The sequence below is a fragment of the Populus nigra genome, chromosome 19 (assembly GCF_951802175.1).
Source record: "Populus nigra chromosome 19, ddPopNigr1.1, whole genome shotgun sequence".
NCBI classification, from domain to species: Eukaryota; Viridiplantae; Streptophyta; class Magnoliopsida; order Malpighiales; family Salicaceae; genus Populus; species Populus nigra.
Genome location: NC_084870.1, coordinates 10,506,274 through 10,527,489, shown reverse-complemented (window position 1 = coordinate 10,527,489; position 21,216 = coordinate 10,506,274). Strand labels below are relative to the sequence as shown.

Below are 21,216 nucleotides of genomic sequence, written 5' to 3'. Positions count from 1 at the left end.
TGAAGTTCAAATAGATTGCCACGTTTCCCGCTCATTCCATAAAATCAAATGTTCTACAAAGAGGGAAATTGAAGCTGCATCTCGAGTCCCTTACCTGTCATGTTACATTTTAACATGTTGCAGAAGAAGCGAATGCGATAATAAACATTTACCAAATGACAAAACTTGGAATACAAATATCTTCTAGACCCATATACAGATCTCTTTATTTTTTCAAGCGTGTCCCATCCAGCGAAAAAACATTTTAACGATAAAGGCTCTCAGATCTGAGGTTCTCTGCAATCTCAGTTTCCCAGCGGTCTCCATTCTCAAGTAGCTTTTCTTTGTCGTACAAGAGTTCCTGCAACAACGATGAATTTTAAGAATAAATTCTTTTACCAGTCAAAGTAGGCTCATGGTGAAAGGGATATAACCTCATGAGTCTCTGTTGAAAATTCAAAGTTGGGTCCTTCGACAATGGCATCAACCGGGCATGCCTCTTGGCAGAATCCACAATAGATGCATTTCGTCATGTCTATATCATACCTGTCAAATCCAGAGTTGTGAGAAAGGACGAGACAGGGGCACAGAAGGAGAAAAAAACGAGGAACAAAGAAACAATGATAAACCTCTTACCTAGTAGTCCTACGGCTTCCATCTTCTCGCTCCTCAGCCTCTATGGTTATTGCTTGAGCAGGACAAATCTGGCAACCAACCAGGCTTTGTGAGAAAAGCATTAAATGCAACTAACAAGACCATATGAACTGAGAGATGTTAGCAGCACGTAGAGATTATGAGGATACAGATAGAAAAGACTGACGTTGCTACTTTCTCAGATAAAAGCAGAAATAGGAATCTCAAAAAATATTACCCAGGACAAAAATGCATACACCCACAACAAAAAAATTAAGCATCAAACAGTAATGCAAATTGAGAAGCTACCAGCAAGTTTTCACGCTAGTAATTATAATCTCTTATGACAAGTGCTTACCGTAGGAAGCAGTCAACTTGGAATTTCACAACTAGATACAATCAAATCATAATTAAATTCCAGAGAATATAAACCTGGAAATGCAAAAAGGACAGTCGAAAAAAACAGTACAGGCATGCATATAAAAGTTGTCTCAGCTTATATACTGTTTTACCATTTCTGAAAAATCTGAGTGGAGTTGCAAATATGTGACAACCATTTCTAAGTTCTCCATAGGCCTGATGGGATCACATAATAATTTTATCAAATTTTGAGGTGATTCAGCAAAACACAATTCATAGCACCATGGTATAGTTTGATCATCTCCAACCTAGAGAATGATTTAACTAGGGGCTGGATGTAATATGGAATTTGAAACTAACAAAGTAAATTCCTTCCTTTTTAAAAAAAAAATCCACACAACAAACAAAATTGTTTAAGGGAGTACAATGAATCTCGAAGCCTTACAGCTTCACAAAGTTTGCAAGCAATACAACGTTCCTCCCCTGTAGGATATCTCCGGAGTGCATGCTCACCACGAAAACGTGGGCTCAAGGGACCTTTCTCAAATGGATAATTGATCTGCACATGAGAAGATATTTCTACTATCATCACTCGCCGTTGTCACATTATATGAGCATCTCCAATAGCAAAAGTCATTTAGAAGAGCCAAATTATTGATATAACTTTTTGAATAGTGTAAATATGAATTTTTTTCTTATATGCGCTACAATGGAAAAAACTCATTTTAACAACCCGTTTGTATTTTAATATATTTAATATTAATTGTTTTAGCTCTTTTGAGAAAAATCATTGAGAAAAGTTGTGGAGATGAAAGAAAGAATCTTTAAACAATTTATTTTATGCTTTTGGCTCTTTTAATAAATATGTAAGAATGGCTTTTCAATGACAAAAAAAAAAAGGATTTTGGCTCTCCTATTGGAGATGCTCTAATATCTGACCATGTATGGGGAGACACTTACAGTAACTTTTGGCTCAAAGAAGTACTTGAGAGTCAACGACAAACCGCGAACCATTTCAGTAAGGAAGAGTGTGTTAATGCTCCGCTCAAATACTGTAATTAGTCAGAACGACCTCTTGTTGTATCAGGAAAAAAAAAAGTACGACAGAATTCAAAACACAAACTCCAAGGATGTATATATTACCAGAACTCCAGTCCTTTGAAATCTCCTTTGCAAGCTCGTTTCTATCTTCATCTTCTACGGTAACAGATAAGGAAAATTACATAAAGTGCGATAACTTAAACAAAGTATAAACACACTGTAAGAGTAATAAAGGTCCCATTAAAGATGTAGGCAGTTACTTTTGGACTAGAATCTCAACATGTTCTCTGAAGAAGAAATAATTGCTTGTCATCCTCCAGAGGAAATTCTAAAACATTAATCCAAAACACTCTCCTCTCAAATAAATTCAGCATGTCATGTAATAAATTTTAACACAAACGATATACAGTCTTCGATTTGTGAGTATCGCTGATAAAACTCAATAACATTTTTTTGCTAGTTCACCCACTCACACAAATAGTATATCTGAAAGCGAATAAAACAGAGAGAACAGAGCAAACCTATTTTGGTAGAATATAAATGGGCACTGGATCTCGGTACATATTGGTTTGAACCATGCAATGCTTGTCTTGGTACAGCCTACAGACCCAGAAAGAAGAACAAAGTAATATTACTATAAGCCAACTAACATCTTTAGATTCATAAATCAACCGTGGAAAACATAAACTGTCAAGGCTAACACCAGCAGCATTAGCCAAATACAAAAACTATTCCAAAATACAACCAATATTTCATCACCCATCAGTCAGCAATTCAAAGTATAGTGAAAAACATCCTAAACTTTCCATCACGAGTTGCTATTCCATGCCCTCACGAATACCTTAAAAAGCTTCTGTTCTCTCTTTAATTTCAATTCATACACAAGTTCAAGAAAACAAAAATTCACAAACTGAAATTTCAGCATATTACAGTAAAAACACAAATTAAAAATTGAACAAAATAAGTTGATTTCTACCGCTGCAACAATGTGTCATCTTGCCATCCATCTTAATAGCAATTCCACTATAAAATACCATATCTGCTTCTACAAATTTTCATTGAGGATTGGAACAACCAGGAAAATTTAATTAACCTAAATCAATTCATTTAACCTCTATTTATAGATGGGAGAGGAATTAAATTTATATAATTCATTTATAATCCTAAATCAGTTCGATAAATAACCTAAATCATCGCGTTTCAACCCATATTATCCATTTTTTAGAAAATTAAAATTAGAGATAAAGATTAGATTCAAGTCACAGGTATTGAGAAGTTTAAGGATCAAATATGCAATTCCGATTCCACAATTTCCTTCATTTTCTAGGCAACCAAACAGAAAGAGGTAGCTAGGGCAACAAGATTCTTACAAGCTGACGAGCGCGAAGAGCAGAAAGAGACTTGCGAGCTAAGATCGCAGCCATTGATAAAAGCGAGGACGATTGATTTCGAGGTCTTCTTCTTCCTCTCCGGGTGCGATTTGTGAAGTTAGCAGTGAAGGGAAACCAAACAAAACCACCTGATAAATTGGAGGATACGGTTCAAGTCAGGTCACTTTATTCAGAATAGTTTACTGACCCGCTACTGTGGGTTGAACCAATTATTTAATAAAAAAAAATTCACAGGGCGTTAGGAAAAAAAATGTATTATTACTGAATAATTAAAAAATAATAATAATTATCAATTATCAATTCTCAATAGTAAAAATATAGAAGGATGAAATAATAAAGAAAAAAATCAACGAAAAAAATTAAAAACAAAGCACCAACAAAATTAGATGAAATTGTTAAAACCCGTAAGTAGGATAATACAAATAAGATAATATAGTAGAAGGCAAAACATGAAAAAAAATAAAGTGTAATTTTAAAAAAAATCAAATTTTAGATGACAAGATCAAAAGGTAAATAAAATGACTTAAAAAACATGAGATGTCCAAACAAACCTCTCACCTGGATCAAGGAATAGGGATAACCTGATTAAAAAAAAAACCAAATAAAATAATGAAGTTTATTTTTCAAAACAAACAACTTCAAAATATGTAACCGGAAAAGAAAACGACATCAACCCGTGTTAATTTTTCAGACCCGTGAACCTAGCTAGTAACTAAACTAGAAGCACTCAATCTGGAAAAGCTACTATTTTAAAACTTGACTCGCAACCTGGGTGACTTGTGGCTTAGACCGGGGCAAGTTTCAAAGTAAATTGGAGGGGAATTTGTCCAGTATAAAATAATCAAAAACCCTAGTTGACTCGTGTTTTGGATAACCCGAGGCAAAACAAACAAGAAATTGTTGATTATTTTTCTTCTTTTTTTTTCAAAATTATATCATTTTGACTTTTTTACAAAACAAGAAGATTTAGTTGGCTCGAGTCTACCTGGGTAAACCAACTCAACCCATGACCCAATAGTTGTCATGGATTAACTCAAGGGTAAGGCCTGTAAACAAAGGAAAAAAACTAAGGAGACAAGATCTTAATAAATCAAGTATTGAATGATAAAATAAAAAAAATAAAGGATAAAAAAATAACAATTAAGAAACTATGTATCAAGTTTTAAAAAATAATTGAGAGGAAAAACTAAAATTTTGAATTGAATGGAAAAATTGAAAAAAATATTAAATTAACAAGTGAATCCAAAAATAAATAAAAATCAAGGGGATGAGAACCAAATTAAAAAAAAAGATTTTGGATCTAAGGATAAAATTGAAAAAAAAAACAATTGATAAAAAATCTAAAAAACAAAACATTGAGGATTGAACCTTAAATACCATCAAATATTGAATTAAATGGCAAAATTAAAAAGAAAAATTAAATTCATAAAAAATCCAAAACAATAATAAAAATCAAGAAAATAAAGACCAGGTATAAAAAAATAAAAATAAAATAATGGACCCAATGATAAAATTAAAAATAAATTAAAATTTGATAAAAGAATCAAGAATTTTAAGTATAAATCAAAACATTGAGGGTCGAACTCGAAACATCATAAAATAAGATGACATGTTAAATATAAAAATCAAAAGTCAAAGGATCAAGTTAATAAAAATAAATAAATGAAATTTGATACAATTAAAAAAATAAGAATAAAATGTGATAAACTTAACAGATAACACACTCTTTTGATTTTTTTTACTAGGGTTGCATATTTTTTCAAGGTTTAAGAAAAATAAGAAGGGGGGAGAAAAAATATCGTTTGAACTCTATTGTGTGTTTGGTGGTTATACGGATCGGACCACCATGAAGGGAGCAGCGAGACATCTCAAACGTTGTCCTGAAATGTGGTGTTCGATCATAGGAAGGTGTCATACGTGTTGCTCAAAAGACACGGGCATTCCCCCACACACTAATGCACGTGCTATCAACCTTTTTTTAAAAAAAATTAAAATAACAAACTGTTCATGACCACACACAACATTAAAATAACAATAATAATACAAAAAAACCTCTTCAATCCCAGCTTTAGATTATCTAACTCTAAGGACACTTCAATAACTATATTGTGCCAAGAAAAACAAAAACCAAAAACACCCCTACCTTTACCATTAAGAAAATTTAATTTTTAAGAGTCATTTGGATATTACAATATGCATATCAAAGATTAAAAATACTTTTTTATCCATGTTCAATCTTGTAATAGCAAGCGTGTCTTATGAAAAATACTATATTATCTTTGAAAGCATACTACAAGACTTAAACTATTAAAGGTAAAGTTGTAATTTTAGTGCAAAGATCTACAATAAATGTGAGCATGTATATAGTGAAACATTGAGTTTTTTTATTTTTTTTTATCATAATTAAATCTTATTCAAGGTATCAACCTTGAATTTCTTTACTTAATTTTTATCTATTTTAAGTTTTAAATTAAATTATATGTTCAAAAGTATTTTAAAAAATAAGTAAAATTGTGACTAGACTTAAGATTTCTTTCAAGAACAATAATTATTTTAAAATTAAAATATTAATATATCAGGTAATCTTAGTTTTGCGGCTTAACCTATTAAACCAACAACTCAATTAATAAACTTTATTAATAATTATTTTTTAAAAGAACTATTTTTTACTCATAATAATAATAATAATAATAATAATAATAATAATAATAAAAATAAAAACACCCATACAATAATAAAAAAAAAATAGAGACAAATTATCAGTGTCAATTCCAAATGACCCTAAATATGAAATAAATAAAAAATAAACAACCTTGCGTTCTGTTAATTTTTCCACCCAAAACGCTGCGTTTCTTTGAACCGTGAAAAAAAGGGTTGTTTCTTGTTCTCACCACAATTTAAAGGCTCTGGTCTTCTAAACTCCCTCGCTGTGTAGCGTAGGATTTAAGCCATCAATCACCCTTTCATCTCTCGATTTTGAGTCAGATAATTTAAACTCACTCTCCGCTTCTCTAAACCATAAATGGCATCGTTTTGCAGATCGGCAATAACGGCAACCTCAAGGTCCCTGGCATCTCGATCCAAAACGGTAACTCAGAAAACACTAAACGCAAAATCCATGTCTTCTCCTTTCACTTCAACACCAACACGAACTATCCTTGCCTCTTCAAGGTAAAAAGAAAAAAGCAAACTAATTCCTCTTTTCAATTCAAATTTGGATCTTGTTTTAATTATTTTAATATAATGTTTTGTAATTGCCTTTGAATTGTAGGTTTGTTTCAGTTCTAGGGAGTGTGGAGTCACTGATGCCACTTCACAATGCAATTGCAAATGCTAGACTCAAATCTAGCATCGCTGTTGATTCTTCTTGCTGGAGCTGGCTCTCTCGAGGTCAGTTGTTTTTATTTCTCAAGTTTCTATCTTTTTTTTTTTTTATCATTTTAGTTTATTGTTGTTTTTATCATTTTGAGAAACTAAGTACAGTCTGTCGTGTCATTTGTCAAATATATGTTGAGGCCCCACATGTTTATGCACTATGAGGGTTCTATAGTTGTTATTAGGTGCCTTCTTCAGAGGCAATGAGGAGGCACCGGGATGGCGTTGAACTGGACTTTTCGATATCTCTGGAAGAATTTACTTTATTATTAACTCAATTATTATATTTTTAATTAATAAACACTGGTGTTTGTTTACCTGGATGTGTTGTAGGAATTAGGAAATGGACGTTGTAGAAACTGATGTGGGTTATTTTGTGTGTGTACAGTACTTGCTTGGTCTTGCAAGCGTTTATTATAATTTCTGTCTTCTCTTATTATATCTACGAATAAAACCAGATTGTGCAGAAATGGATATCTTGCCGGTGTTCAAGTGGTTATGGCATTTGATTAATATTGAAATACAATTATTTTTTAATGGGTTTTATTTTGGCAGTGTTTTTTAGTACTGTTTCCTTTCAACCTTTTATTCTGCGTTGATGGTTGCCTCTGACTCGATTCCTCTACTATATTGCAATAGGACTTGCAACACCGTTGTGACATGACTTGCTGGGGTGATAAATGTGAAAGGAAATTGAATCCTTTTCCGAGTCTTGAATTTTGTTTCTTTGTAATATGCCAGCATATGCAAACATGTTTCGGCCAAAATGCTGTTATTTTGCCTTTTTGCTGCTGTTTCCCCCTTCCCCCACCACAAAGAGAATGGATGGATTATATTTTTCATTGGTTGCTAGTTTTTTTTTTTTCCATGGATTCTTTGAGTTATAATATCCTGTACCAGTTAACGTGGGGTCTGGTAATGCCATTTGTTAATTGAATGTTTAATGTCCTTAAAGCAGGAAAAATTGATTTGATAGGGATTTTAACCTGTCCTCAAACAGAACTTCTCTTTATCAAAATATCTGGTTTCCTTCATCATTCGATGGCTGTGAGAGTAGAGGTCTCTTAACGTGAAAGATGAAATGTATGTGAAATTAGAATCCCTTGGTTGATCAGCTACAAGATGAAAAGTCAAGCTTCTGTCAACAAGACATAACTTCGTTATTGCTTGTGTTGTAACCTGTCGATTCAATCTTTAAAATATTCCTTGCACATTTTAGGGGCAAAGTAGGAGACATCTATATTTTTCCCTTGGGGAATCTTTAGAATTACCACTGATTAGCTTTTATTTCGCTTCTGACCATCAAATGAAATGTGAATAACCTGCCCATTCATTTGTTTTTCCATCTTAGCTCTGGTGTGTAAAGTAGAGATGCTGGCCTTGTAAGACACTTGAATTCTATATCCAACTTCAAATGTTGTGGTTCTGCTGTGGTGGCTGCAGCATACAACTTATGCTTGTGTTTCGGAATGATCACAGTGTTAGTCATCCTTAAGTTCTCATCACCAAAAATATAAATCAAATCATTAGATGAAGAATGAAATTGGGGCAGCAAGGATGATTTTTTTTTTTATCCTCAGACTCCCTTGTTGAATTCTTGTTATCATGTTCCCCTCTGTTGCCCAATTAACTTTTAGTATTCTATGTTCCGTATTTGTTTTCTCAACGTGTTTTAAGTTTCCTGTTGCTGAACAAAATTCTTCTTTTTTTTTTACATTTCTCCAGCTACTGAGTTTCTTCTTCTTTTTTTATCGCTGGTTTTTTCCTAGATTTTGCAGTTCCTCGGTGACAAGACTCAGGTCATTTCAAACAAATTGAGTTGCATTTGAGCAGTTTTTCTTCCCCTAATGTTGGCTGGTTCTTCTTTTTGACATCTCATTTCCATTCGTGGCTATTGCTTGATGTAAGTCATCTCTTGGCCAGGATCATTTACTTCTGTAGGGTTGATGTAATACTGGTGGTGTTATCATCTCTCACAAAACAGAGGTTTGGTTTTCTTATTTCCAAATAGCACCTATTCACCTCATTATGTGCATGAGCTGGCTTGATTGGAGCGATTCATGTCTGAACCTGATGCATGCTCACCCTCCCATGTTTTCTTTGCACACAAGTGGGTCCCGTGTGAAAACGTAGTTTTAACCCATATCATGGTTTGATAGCTGAATTGAAGTGGATGATGGGTGTCAAGATCACTTGGCATGTGTCTCCCTCGTTCCTCTCTCCATTTTTTCCCATATTCATTTGTTTGGATATGTGAATTGTGATGTTGACCAAAAATAACATGGGAATTAATTACATGCTTTGAATCGTGGACAGAACACTAGATCAGTTAGCGGAGGCACATTTCCACAAAAAAATCAATGACACACAGATCATCAGCACCATTGTCCATCAAAACGTGCTGGTTGACTACTGTGGAGAAACTGATATTTTCGTTGGAATTCGTAGGATTGTGATTCGATGAATATAACCTAACGTCCATCCCATGAGGTAATGAGGCGTGGTATTGATTTATCACTTTATGCCGTGTTGGCCTTTTTCTCTGAACGGGAGGATGACCTGCATACAGTAATCACACCGATAGACGTAATTTATTACATTATCGTTTATATGTCTGATATCTGTCTCGCAATAGTTGATGTTCAAGAGTTTATTTCATATGCACTCCATTTTCATTCATCTTTTGGTCTAGGATGCATGAATTTGCCAATCTGAAGAGTTTATAACATGATGATTGAACTGGATGGAAAAACATCTGCTTTGAAATGGATAATCTTGGAAATTATAACTTGTTTTCTACGTTTTACACCCTTTTGCCATTTAAGGAAGTGGATAATATTTCTCAATCAGGAGACATTGCACGGTAGGTTAAGGAAACACGCTGTCCTTTTTCTATACATTATCCCAGTTGGTTTATTGTGACCCCTGTTGAGAACTAAGTAATGCTACAAGAAATTAGAAGTTTCTCTTAAAACGTTGAGATGCTGGCTATGGCAGTGAGCTCGTTTACCATTTTATCTCCTCAAATTCGGACTCTTAGTAGTGTGTATGTTGGCTATGGTAATGAGTTCATTTAAGGTATTTAAGTTTATCTGAGGTGTCTGGAGGACCAACATCATGAGCAATGGTTAAGTTACCATCGATTCCGACCAACGTGTTGCCATGCCAGCTCCCTCTTGCAACGTTATCATGCAAGGGAATGGTAATGATGCCATGTTAGAGATGGATATGAAGCAGAAGATAAGAAATTGTTTTCGCAAGCGTGCAAGTTCCGTTTCCCCACGTGTCTTCTCGTGAAATGCCAAGGCAGTGAAGTATCAAACTGTTTTATTTGTGTCTGTTGTCTAGATGGTAGAGGAGCTCGAGGATGCTATTTGATTTATTTGGTGAAATTGTTTGGTATGCATTCAAATCAAACTACTTTCTATCGTTGAAAAAATAATATTTGGATTATAGAATTTTTTTTTAGCATTATCATTAAACTCACTGTCCAAACTTATAAAATTCTGATTCAATTTTTATTTTAAATTAAATTATATAGAAATTGTTCTAGAAAAACTTAGAAAAAAAATGTTAAATTTATCATAGTTAATCTCGCAACCTTAGTTATGAATTTTACTAGTTGAATTATTTTTATTTTATTTTATTATATAATAAAAAATAGTTTATAATTAATTTAATACTGAATAATAAAATTTCAGTATTAAATAATTAAATTAAAAAAAAAAACCTAATGATAGCTTAGCTGCACCAGGATAGGCTTGACGCAAAACAACTAAGAGCGTGGGGCTGAGGTAGGCACGTGCTTGGCCAATATTTTCTTTTATTTTTATAAGGGGTTGTTCGTCCTTTTTTTTTTAGGAAAAAAAATAACACACTGCTTGTCAATGAATATGTTTAGGAATGTAATTAAAGTTATTTTTTAAAAAATTATTTTTGATAATAGTATATTAAAATTATTTAAAAACATTAAAAAATATTATTAATTTAAAATATAAAAAATTATTTTAAAAATATTTTAAAATATAAAAACAAACAGAATTTTAGAGATCATTCTCGTGAACTTACTCATTACACACAATTAATCACTTTAATTTTGATAGAATTTGTTATAAAATAATTAAAAATATATATTAATTTGATTCACTGTTTGTGTAAACCATTAAACTAGTATAAATTTTTTTAGTTGTTTTTATAATATCTCGCACTTGCAATGAAAAGAAAACGTGAGAGAATTGTGAATTTATAGCTCTGTGTTGGAAAAAAAAAATCTAGCGAACGCATTATTTTTGTTATAAAATTTAACTAAAATTGTTTTAGTTTGAATAGACAAACTTATCGGGGAAAAACAAGAAATATTAAGGATGTGTTTAGTGATACAAAATAATTTCCCTTTTTTATTTTCAGTTTTTTTTCCTCAATAGAAAATCAAAAAACATATTTATTTATTTAAAACGAGCACAAATTTTATTGAAAAAATAAAAAATACATCAAGCTTACAACTATTATATATATATATAAAACCATAATTTACATTAAGTTCCAGCTCTTTTTTTTTTCCTAACTTCAATTTTTTTTTAAAAAAATGAGTATTACTCTGTTATAAACACCCACTTAGAAAAAAAGAAGAAAAAGGCATAGACTGGCACTAAAATGCGAAGTTCTCTTATAAGTAAACTACTAGTCGTTCAACCTATGACTATACAAGTGCAATAGTGGTTAAAAGCTCACAACTTTAACAGATAAAAAACTACTAAGCATTAAATAAAAACCTAAAAAATATTATAAAATGATGGGATCATGATTTCAATATAAAGTTCAATAAGATAGAAACTCATAAAAATGCTATGGAACGCTTAATTGTGATTTTATCAAAATGTAATTTAAAGACGAGTCTCATTAATCAAGTAATCCATGCATCTTGCGGGATAAAAAATTAAATAAAATCTGAAGATGGAAGGAAAAAGTCTCACCGACAGGATCCTTGTAGTATAAGATTCACAGATCTTAAATCTGGAGCAACTAAAGGTGTTTTTTTTTAAAAAAAGAGCGTGTATCCCTTTCACTGACCGCGGCTTTGTGAACCGACCCGCTTCCTCTCTTTCTTGGATAAGATCTGAAAAATATCAGATACAGAGTGACCCCACTCTTCCAATAGAATAATAACCGTAAAAAGGAATTTAAAAAAAGAAAAAAGAGAGAGACTCGACTGCAACCACCCAGAATTTGCCACTCTGCTGCTTGTGCAGCTCTTTTCTTTTTCAATCTGATCAACTTACAGCGATAATCTAAATATCAAATCGAAGAACAACCCTTTTTTGTTTGTTGAATTTGATTATCAGGGTTGTTCTTTTTTCTTTTATCTTTTTATCCTATCCATACAAATGCACTCAACCATCCACTATTTGAAAGTTTGCTTTTTGATCAGCTGGTCTTTACTTTTCAATTTCATCAGCAATCAACTATAATTCAAATCAAAGGCAGCCTATTTTTGTTTGTTGAATTTGACGAACTGGGCTGTTCTTTGTTTTTCATCCCATTAATTGTAGATTAAGTAAATTCCAGGTTGTTTGTGGAGTTTTGTGCTTTGTTTTTTTTTGGAAAGTTTAGCTTTTGCATGGCTAGGAGGATTGTTGTTCTCTAGCAAATCAAAAGCCAAGTTTCTTTTATATTGGAGGAGAGACAAGTGTTCTTAGAGGCCTTGAATTCGATACCATTGGATTGTGGAGGCCCCTAAGAGAGAAACAAAAGAATGTGTCTTGGAGATACAAGTCTGGTGAGTATTTTTTGCAATTAAACAATTCTTTTATCATATTTTAGTATTTCTTTTATTTGTGATTGGATGCAGAGAGAGAGAGAGAGAGAGAGAGAGGGATTTGTCTGCTTGTAAGACTTGCATAATTTGTCTTCTATGCCGTCCAGTTTCTTGGAATCTGCGGTGATTTATTTTTCTGTTCCGTTTCTGTTACAATCTTTAAAAGGTTTAATCTTCTTCAGTGAATTGTAGTCAGTGTTCGGTTTTATTTATCCGGTATACCTGGTATGGTTTATCTGTGATTAGTTTTTAGATGTGATTGGTTTTTAGGTGAGTTTGATTGGTGTGTGCTTTGTACTTTACATTAGGTCTTGATCGGCTTGGAGAAAGAACCGTTAGTTCAGCTTTACCCTCCAGTAGTATTTTTCTTTCTTTCCTGGGAGAGTTACGTAATTTATTGTTTTCCATCATCTAATCTTTTGGACTTTTCTCTGGCTTATTTTCTCTTCTTATCTCTTTATCCGTTGTTTCTTCAACTTATTTAAGTTGTCCCAACTTGGGCTTTACTTTTTCTTAATTTGCTTTAATTTCTTGCAGGAAGTAGAAAGGATTGGTGTATGGTTCTGGCTGGTCTGTTAAAGCCTTCTGTCTCAATTCTCAAAAGGTTTCATTTACTGTTTAGTTTTGCTTCTTCTCTCCAGTTACGTTTCAGGTGTTCTGTCTCTCTTTGAACTCTTCGATTTTCAAATGGACTTTTATTCTTTGGCTATGTCCAAACTTCAACTTATGTTGATTAAATTGCTATGGATTCACTTTTTGGACATGTCCACAGGTCATTTGTTTGTTCCTCCGAAATGAACTTGAAGTTAGCAACAGAGTCAAGGTGGAAGATTTTTATTTAGGAGGACGATTGATTTCTTTATGTTCATGGAGAATTCTTATGAAACATCTAATGGAAATGGGCTACGAGAAAATGGCCATGCAGTTGTTAGGCAAACTCCTCATCAACCCAGATCATTACCTTGGCTTGATATAAGAGTATTCTATGTCCGAATCAGCAAATGTGAGATTGATGACTCGACTCCAGAGCACCTTTCTGTGAACCATATTCCATTATATCCTGATACCCTTCTCGAAGTAAATGGTGTTAGAACTTCTATCAATGCTGATGGTGCATCAACCACTCTTAGGAGGGATAGATTAGATAAGAAATCTGAAGAAGCAACATTTGTCAGCACCGATAGTATAAGGATGACTGGGAGTGTGAGGTTTGAGGTTTTTGATAAGGATGTCCTCGTGTTATCTGGTGTTTTAGAATTGTGTTGTAGCAATGGTTTTGTAGGGGAATCAAGGAACCATGATCAGAGGTGGAGCATGAATTGTGAATCAGACATAACACTAGGCAACGGCTTTCTGAAGGATAAACAATTTATGGGTCCAGATTCAGAGATGCCTACAATTGAGGTCTATGTTACAGGATCTTTCTCGGGCACTCCAATTATCTTAACAAAGACATTGCAGCTTGGTTTTCGTAAGAAGCAAATGAGAAAGGGGATGTTAGATTCCATACCAGAATATGAGGCAACTGAAAGCCAGGACAAAGCCCCTTCCAGGTTTCCTTTACAGGTATACCTTAATTTCATCTTGGATTTCTTGGAAAATTGTGTTTTGCTTTCAGAATGTTTAGTTCTTCTGTTTTGTTTTTGACCTGTTTCCATCTTTGCAAGTTCTTAGTCCTTTATGTTAGAGAATAATATAATCATGTCTTGAAACCTCATCTAACAACTTAAACTTTTAAGTTGAAATAGTTATTTGATATGGTATTAGAGTCTTAATGACTAAACAGTCATGAGTTTGTTTTTTCTTGATATATCAAAGAATAATATAAATCATGTCTTAAAATTTCATCTAGCAGCTTAAATTTTTGGGTTGAGATAGTTCTTTGACACTTCTCATTCTATTCTAGTCATTCTACTTACATGCAAAGATATGATTCTAGTATGTGTTTTGCAAGGTAGATAATAGTACAATCCAAACCCATTTTGTTTTGTATGTTATTTGCTTAAATGACCTGCTACAACAACATGAAAAATGTGTGAATATTTCTAGATTGAAAAGTAAAAATCCTAAACTATTAATTCAAGTTAATCTGTTTGAAGAGTTATACGGTTTTCTTCGGGGGTGTCATTAGTGCAACATCTCTCCCTCCTATAGCATGCAGGTGTATTCATATGCTTCAAATGCTATCTTAAGATGATAATCATGCGTAAAGATCTGCTGGTTTCTTAGAAAATTTAGTGGATTTTAAGAACAAAATGGTTGTTTAAAGTTGTTATAGTTTCCTCTGATGACAGTATCCAGTTGAATTCTCAATCCAGATATAGTCAGGGTTAAACAGGTCACTGGTAGCTTCGTTTACCTTGCACTTTCTGGGCAGTCCTATGCGTGAGAGATTGTTGGCATGTTAGAACCAGTACTGTGTTGTAACTGCAGTTGTGATATGAATTCCTTTCTTTTAGTCTTCTTTAGTATGTTGTGTTGCGAGTGATTCTAGAGACTTTATGAAGCTTGATACCATCTAAGATCAGTACTTTATCCTCATTTCTTTGAAGTTGTGCCCCCAAGCATTCTGCTGTTAATTTACCTTGTAAACTCTGCAGTTATCTGAATACTCAGACCACAAGCCGGAGAATGAAGATTACCACCTGTTCCCAGGAACAGAATATATGGACGGTGAAGATGGTGAAATGTCATGGTTCAATGCTGGTGTTAGAGTGGGTGTTGGCATTGGCCTAAGCGTTTGTGTTGGAATTGGGATAGGTGTGGGCTTGCTGGTACGAACCTACCAAGGCACCACCCGCAACTTTAGAAGGCGATTACCATGACTAAAAGTTTTGCTAATTGGCAATTTTAGCACTATGGCTTTCATTCTTCTACTCACAATCCAAATGCAGCCAACTCTGGGCGTTTCTGACATGCCCTGAATCCTGATTGTGAATAAGGATTTTTCACCATTGCAATTAGATGCAGGTAATGCTTAAGCGTCGTTGGTCATCTGGGGCTAAGCCTTGCATCTAAAATAAAAGGGCAATTATTACATGCTGCAACATCAGAAACTTCACGAAATTCTCTCAAATGGATCGCATCTGGAGCCAGTCTGTTTATGTATTTAATGCAGGGCACGGCGCTGTGTGTGGTGTGGTATGCCTCTTGTGAGTTTGATAGTTGCTTGATCTTTCTTTTTCCTTCCTGGAATACTGTTCATAGCTATTGTAAAATTTTGGTAATGGACAGAGGTTATCCTCTGTTGCGTGATATTCTTCCTGTCTTGACATACACACCTTACTGGTTTTGCTTGTCTTCTGTTGTGTTACTGGAGTAGTTAAATCATTTGTGGCATACAATTTACAGCTTTCTGTGCAGCCTAGCATCATGATACGTGATCCTTGACTTTTATCATCTCATTACATTTATTTTTTTTATAAAAAAAATAGCATATTAAACTTAAAATTTTGACAAAATAACAGTGTTTTTTTTATATAAAAAAAGGTAAAATAGTATATTTTAACCATAGGTGCGACAACTTAAAAACTTGGTGTTGAAATGGGAGGCAATGAGTTTGTAAGAGATTTAGCAGAAGACAGAAAGAAAAGACAGTATGGTCTCTACCCAGCACTAGACATTCGCAAATGTTGCCCGGACAAATATCACAGTGTTGCGACTCAAACTTACTTCCAGGTCTGCAATTCAGAAGTCAGCCAAATGACCTTGAAAGGCACAATGTTTCGACCTAAAACTCTCTTTACCAGATATTAACCATGACAAGAATTGATCGACTGTGTGAAAATAGAAAACTTGAAATGGACTGCTATAATGAAATATTAACTTCCAACCCAGCCACACGGGATTGAAGCAAGCAAACAAACAAAACTGTGAACTGGAGAGCTATACACTTAAACTCGTGGTAGCAAATTCCCAACATTTTCTATAACAACAAGAAGATGAGGACATGCCCTGAACTAATATAGGATGTTCTTGGGCAAGTTCCAAATAACATTACTCTTCATGCTAATCTTGGTGCGCATGGCCTCAACTGATCGATTCACTTGTTACATGACTTTCATCGTCACCATTTGCCCTCTCTATATTGCACAATTGTCAGCCCTGTGCTCCGGTATCTAAAAATTGGATAAAAAACTTAGGCAAAATAACATCCCTTCACAATTTATTTGACTCCTAGAATTACTTTGGTATAAAGGTAAATGAGGAGGAGTTGGTCGTGAATTGAAGGGAAGAGCTTGAGGTTGAAATGAGAGGCTATGGGTTTTTAAGAGATTTAGCAAAAGACAAAATGAAAAGAAAAGACAAGATAAAAAGGAAGTAGAGGATTAGGACAGATCGGAAGTGGGAGTGTTTTAAAGTTGATTTTATGAATAGCGTATTCACTTAACCCATCAAAGGGCCCGAACGAGTTTAAAATCTTATGAATTTTTTGAATTCCGGTCAAGTTTAGCCAAAACTCGAAAAGACAGGATCTGAATTTTAGATAAGTGATAAGATGTGTTGGAGAATGTGGCACTTCTGGTCTTTGATGTTAAAAAATATAGGTTTTGAAAAAATATTTTTTTAGTTGTAATTTAAAAAAATATATATTTGACTAAAATTAGTGTAAGGTGAATTATTACTTATAAAATAAATAAAAAATAGGTTTTTTATAAATAAAAAGTAAGTTATTTTAATTTTTTTAAAATTAAAGTTTAAAACACAATTATGCATTAGAGAAACTACAAAAAAACACTTTTTTTTTTGTTGAGCAAAAATTAAAAACTACCATAATATTAAACGATATATATTAGATAACTTCTCGTGTTCAAAACCAGAAATAGTTAAAACCAATAGATTTAGGTTAAGTTTATAATATTAAAAAGTAAAAAAAAAAAAGTTCTTTAAGAAAAAATTCACAGGCTTAATATAAAAAAGCCTATTCTAATTACCTAATTTTTTTTATGTCTTTTAATTGGGTTTTTTTGTGATTTTTTATGTGCTTTTAAAGGTGTTTTAATTTATGCAAAACCTCTAATTTAATTTACATTTTTTTATTTTTTATTTTTTAAAATGGGCCTTTTAAATTTTTTTTAAGAAGTTATTCACAGTAATATAATAATAATACAGTATTAAATATCAATCCATAAAAAAAAAAAAAAACTGCAGTTGACACGAATCCATCAAGCCAATCACATACCAGCACATGCAAACATGCACCTTCAAGTGAATAAACTTCAGCACATCAATCTCACATTAATCCTTTTCGTCAGGCTGGCCTCTATTCCCGAGTTGATTTAAAACCCATCTTTTAGTCCCAGAAGATTCGAAGAGGGTCCAACTGGTCCTGGGTCTGTTAATGGGCTCGAAGTTTGTCCAATCCAACAGTAAATGCTGGACCACCAAGCACCATATTCCATATCACGGGCAAGTCTAAATCAAGACCAGCAATCCACCCTCTGCCATATATCTTTTTTCTATTTTAATTCGATAAAGTTCCACCTTGCAAGACCAATTTGATCAAGGAAATAATACCATAGTTTGTTGAAGGAGGCCAGGTAACGAATATAGAACGTTAGTTGAGCCATAGAAGGGAAAATCACAAGCACTGGCAGCTGAAATAAAGAGCGTGATCATGGCGTACCAAGTGCAATGCTTGTTCAATGGTCAATGGTAATTACGGTGAAATGCTAAGGCGGTGGGATCCTTACCATTTAAAACAAGCAAAAAGAAGTGAAGCGTCTTCTTTACACGCCATGATACCTACTGATTCGGCAGAAAACCAGAAACAATGCCATGATTCAAGGGCATGACGGAAGGGCTATAAGATCATCATTTACTGGCCACGTTTTGTTCAGGTGTGTTTTGTTTAGCTTTTATGGTTGAAGTTGTGGTAGGGTACAACCTATTTATACACAAAACTCAACCACAAAAACTAATTTTTCTTGCTTTTTATAGCTTTTTTAGTGGATCCTACATCCAACCTCAACCTCCACCTCAAATATAAATACACACTCAAGGTGTGGTGTCATGTTTTTTGGGTCCTCTCGGAAACAAATCCGAGTTAATGAATAAGGTGGACCTAGAAACCAAGTACACAATAAAGAAACCACCAATGGGTATAGGCGATAGGCTCTCCAGTGTCCCATGTTGAAGCCATGCATCGCTGCATGTGCTATAGGTAAGGAGCATGGTCCGATAATCAATGGCCTCGGGTCCCAGAGTCAAATTAAAGAATCTGGCTCTTGGCTCGTAACTCTGTTGCATCAGTGATTGTTTAGCTTGAAAGGTAAACTAGTACCGCTGTTAATTTACAAATACTCTCAAAATAAATAAAAATAAAAACATCGGGAAAATACTTTTCTCTTCGGTATTGTTCAGCTAGAGATACGTCAACGTGGATTCCTACAGTGATTTTCTTTGGTCCCTCCTCTCCTTCTTCTTCCTTTTTTTTTCTTTTCTAATTGCACCTTTTTAAGTGATGGTCAATTAAAACATTTTTATTAAGGAATTGCAACATCTAAAGATAGGCCACTAAACTGAGAAACATAGTAAAATGAGATAGTTTTTATAATTTTGGAGCTAAATTTATACTTTTGTTCTTAAATTTTTCAAATTATAAACTTTCAGTTTTTGACAACCTATGAAATTCAATTTTAATTCTAAACTTTATTTATTATTTATTGATCTTTTGTTTGTAAAAATAGAGTACAAGTAGCTAATTTTTAGTGATGGAAAAAGAAAGTCATCAAACGAATTCAATTCCAGCTACGAAAACATATGTTTTCGGTGTTAGTGGATTCTTTTTAATGAGGAGTGTTTGTCCAAGGTGTTGTTTTCCCTTAAATTTGCCTAGAAAGATGGATTTGAATCTGGAAAGAATTTTAGTTTCGGGTTGATTGTGGATTTCTAAATCAATTTTTGAGTTTTTAGAGATTATGAATATGTTTTAAGAGGTGTCTATGGTGTTTTTTTTGTTAAAATATTGTTGAAAATTGATTGTTTTTTGGTTTAAAATAGACCGGTTAGAGGTTGTCGGGGTTTGGTTAAGATAAGAGATAGATAGTCAACCTTATTTTTTAAAAAAATAATTAGACGCAAACAACATGCCATCTGCCTCTTAAGAAAAATAAGACCAAGACATGTAGGTTGTTTTAGGCTCGTACGCCAAGCTCTTTTTTGGAGGTCCAAGAGCTCTTGGCCATCTAGACCGAGGAGATTGAGTTTTTTTTTTAATCCATTATGATTTGATTTTTTAAAAGATTTTCTTTTAATGTTTGATTTATAATTAATTAGACAATGTAATTTGTTTCGGTTTGATTTTTTTTCTTCTAATCATCTTGATATTTGATTGGTTCTTAATGTTATAGGTGTTTATTTTAGATGAAACATAAAAAAAATAATTGTTCAACTAGTTAATTTCAAAACCTGGATCACAATGTTAGCTAGTTAACTTTGACTATAATTTTTTTTTTTTGCATGAATAGTTCTTTTTATGTATATATATACATACACGCACTTTTCAAATCCCAGTTAGAATTCTTTTATCGTACACAAAGAAATCTTAAAAGTGCATGTATGATTTTTTTTTAAAAAAAAATATGTCATCCCAGGTTAAATAGCTAATATTCACTGTATAGAAAGTCTCTCAACCTAGCTCATTTTTTATGTTGTGCTCGCTTTATGTCCAAATAATTCAAATTAATTTTAAAAAAGGTAACTCATTTCTTGAAACAGATAGCACTACAAATTTTTTAAAGAATCCACGACAACCTGTAACAGAAATATCGATGTTTTTTGAAACAGAAATTTGCACTGTCCCCTAAATATTTCGATATACAAACACATAATTTTGCAAGCCAAGAGATGTCATGCCTGCACGATTGTGATTTATAAGAATAATATACTTGATAATATTATAATTATAAATCAATATTAGATAAATAATAAAAACTAAAGGTATGGTGAAATCAATATTTCATAATAGAAAAACAAGTTGCGTTGGTAATTAAAAACTTAGAGACTGAACAAAATAATTTTGTAGCAATCCATAGTGTTTTGTGAGGAAAGTTATAGTACTTTCGCCACATGATTTAGCTTTTCTGTTAATAAAGGCAAAAAAATTTATAAAACTAAATTCTCTACCAACTTAATATTAAAAAAAACCAATAAAGATAATTTTAGAAGGAAAAAAACCAATGAGAAAAAACTTTGTAGCAATTGACAATGTTTTGCGAGGAAAACTACAGTGTTTTCTCCAATAAAATCGACAAAGACAATTTAAAAAAAAATCATAAAAAAAACTATTTAGACAAATACTGTAGCAATTCACAGTGTTTTGTAAGAAAAGTTACAACGCTTTCCCCATATGATTTAGCTTTATTGTAATTATAATTCTTAATCAACTCAATATTAAAAAAATAAAATCAAAAAAGATAATTTTAAAAAAATCATAAAAAAACCATGTTGAGAAACACTTTAGCAACTCATAGTATTTTGTGAGGAAAGTTACAATGCTTTCCCCATATGATTAAGCTTTATTACAAAGTTAAATTCTAACCAGTTTAATATTAAAAAAATAAAATCGACAAAGATAATTTTGGAAAAAAATACTATAAAAAAAGAAAACACAAAAGAAAT

At 32.9% G+C, this 21,216-nt stretch overlaps 3 protein-coding genes across 12 annotated transcripts; 2 read left to right on the top strand and 1 right to left on the bottom strand.

Annotated features, from left to right (window-relative positions):
* LOC133679400 (NADH dehydrogenase [ubiquinone] iron-sulfur protein 8-B, mitochondrial-like) lies at nucleotides 1–3,565 on the bottom strand. The gene is made up of 8 exons (XM_062101985.1): nucleotides 3,384–3,565; nucleotides 2,535–2,613; nucleotides 2,116–2,169; nucleotides 1,933–2,024; nucleotides 1,418–1,531; nucleotides 616–683; nucleotides 414–525; nucleotides 1–340 (listed from the first exon to the last, which is right to left on the bottom strand). The coding sequence occupies exons 1-8, from the start codon at nucleotides 3,435–3,437 to the stop codon at nucleotides 245–247; spliced, it is 669 nt and encodes a 222-aa protein (XP_061957969.1). The 5' UTR covers nucleotides 3,438–3,565; the 3' UTR covers nucleotides 1–244.
* Nucleotides 3,566–6,299: 2,734 nt separating this feature from the next.
* On the top strand, nucleotides 6,300–9,458 carry LOC133679666 (protein NONRESPONDING TO OXYLIPINS 2, mitochondrial-like). Of its 9 annotated transcripts, none has more exons than XR_009836191.1 (4): nucleotides 6,302–6,575; nucleotides 6,676–6,794; nucleotides 8,549–8,682; nucleotides 9,096–9,458. XR_009836191.1 is itself a non-coding variant. In XM_062102328.1 (3 exons), the coding sequence occupies exons 1-3, from the start codon at nucleotides 6,427–6,429 to the stop codon at nucleotides 7,376–7,378; spliced, it is 312 nt and encodes a 103-aa protein (XP_061958312.1). In that variant the 5' UTR covers nucleotides 6,300–6,426; the 3' UTR covers nucleotides 7,379–7,750. The 9 variants fall into 9 exon arrangements, 7 of the variants coding, with proteins under 7 accessions (XP_061958312.1, XP_061958313.1, XP_061958314.1 ...); XR_009836190.1 differs by having other exon boundaries at nucleotides 8,549–8,765; XM_062102328.1 differs by lacking the exons at nucleotides 8,549–8,682; nucleotides 9,096–9,458 and adding an exon at nucleotides 7,335–7,750 and having other exon boundaries at nucleotides 6,300–6,575.
* A 2,502-nt stretch (nucleotides 9,459–11,960) lies between these two features.
* On the top strand, nucleotides 11,961–15,851 carry LOC133680069 (uncharacterized protein At1g01500-like). Of its 2 annotated transcripts, none has more exons than XM_062102878.1 (4): nucleotides 11,961–12,555; nucleotides 13,132–13,198; nucleotides 13,367–14,160; nucleotides 15,195–15,851. In XM_062102878.1, the coding sequence occupies exons 3-4, from the start codon at nucleotides 13,456–13,458 to the stop codon at nucleotides 15,417–15,419; spliced, it is 930 nt and encodes a 309-aa protein (XP_061958862.1). In that variant the 5' UTR covers nucleotides 11,961–12,555; nucleotides 13,132–13,198; nucleotides 13,367–13,455; the 3' UTR covers nucleotides 15,420–15,851. The 2 variants fall into 2 exon arrangements, with proteins under 2 accessions (XP_061958862.1, XP_061958861.1); XM_062102877.1 differs by having other exon boundaries at nucleotides 13,132–13,246.
* Nucleotides 15,852–21,216: the final 5,365 nt, after the last annotated feature.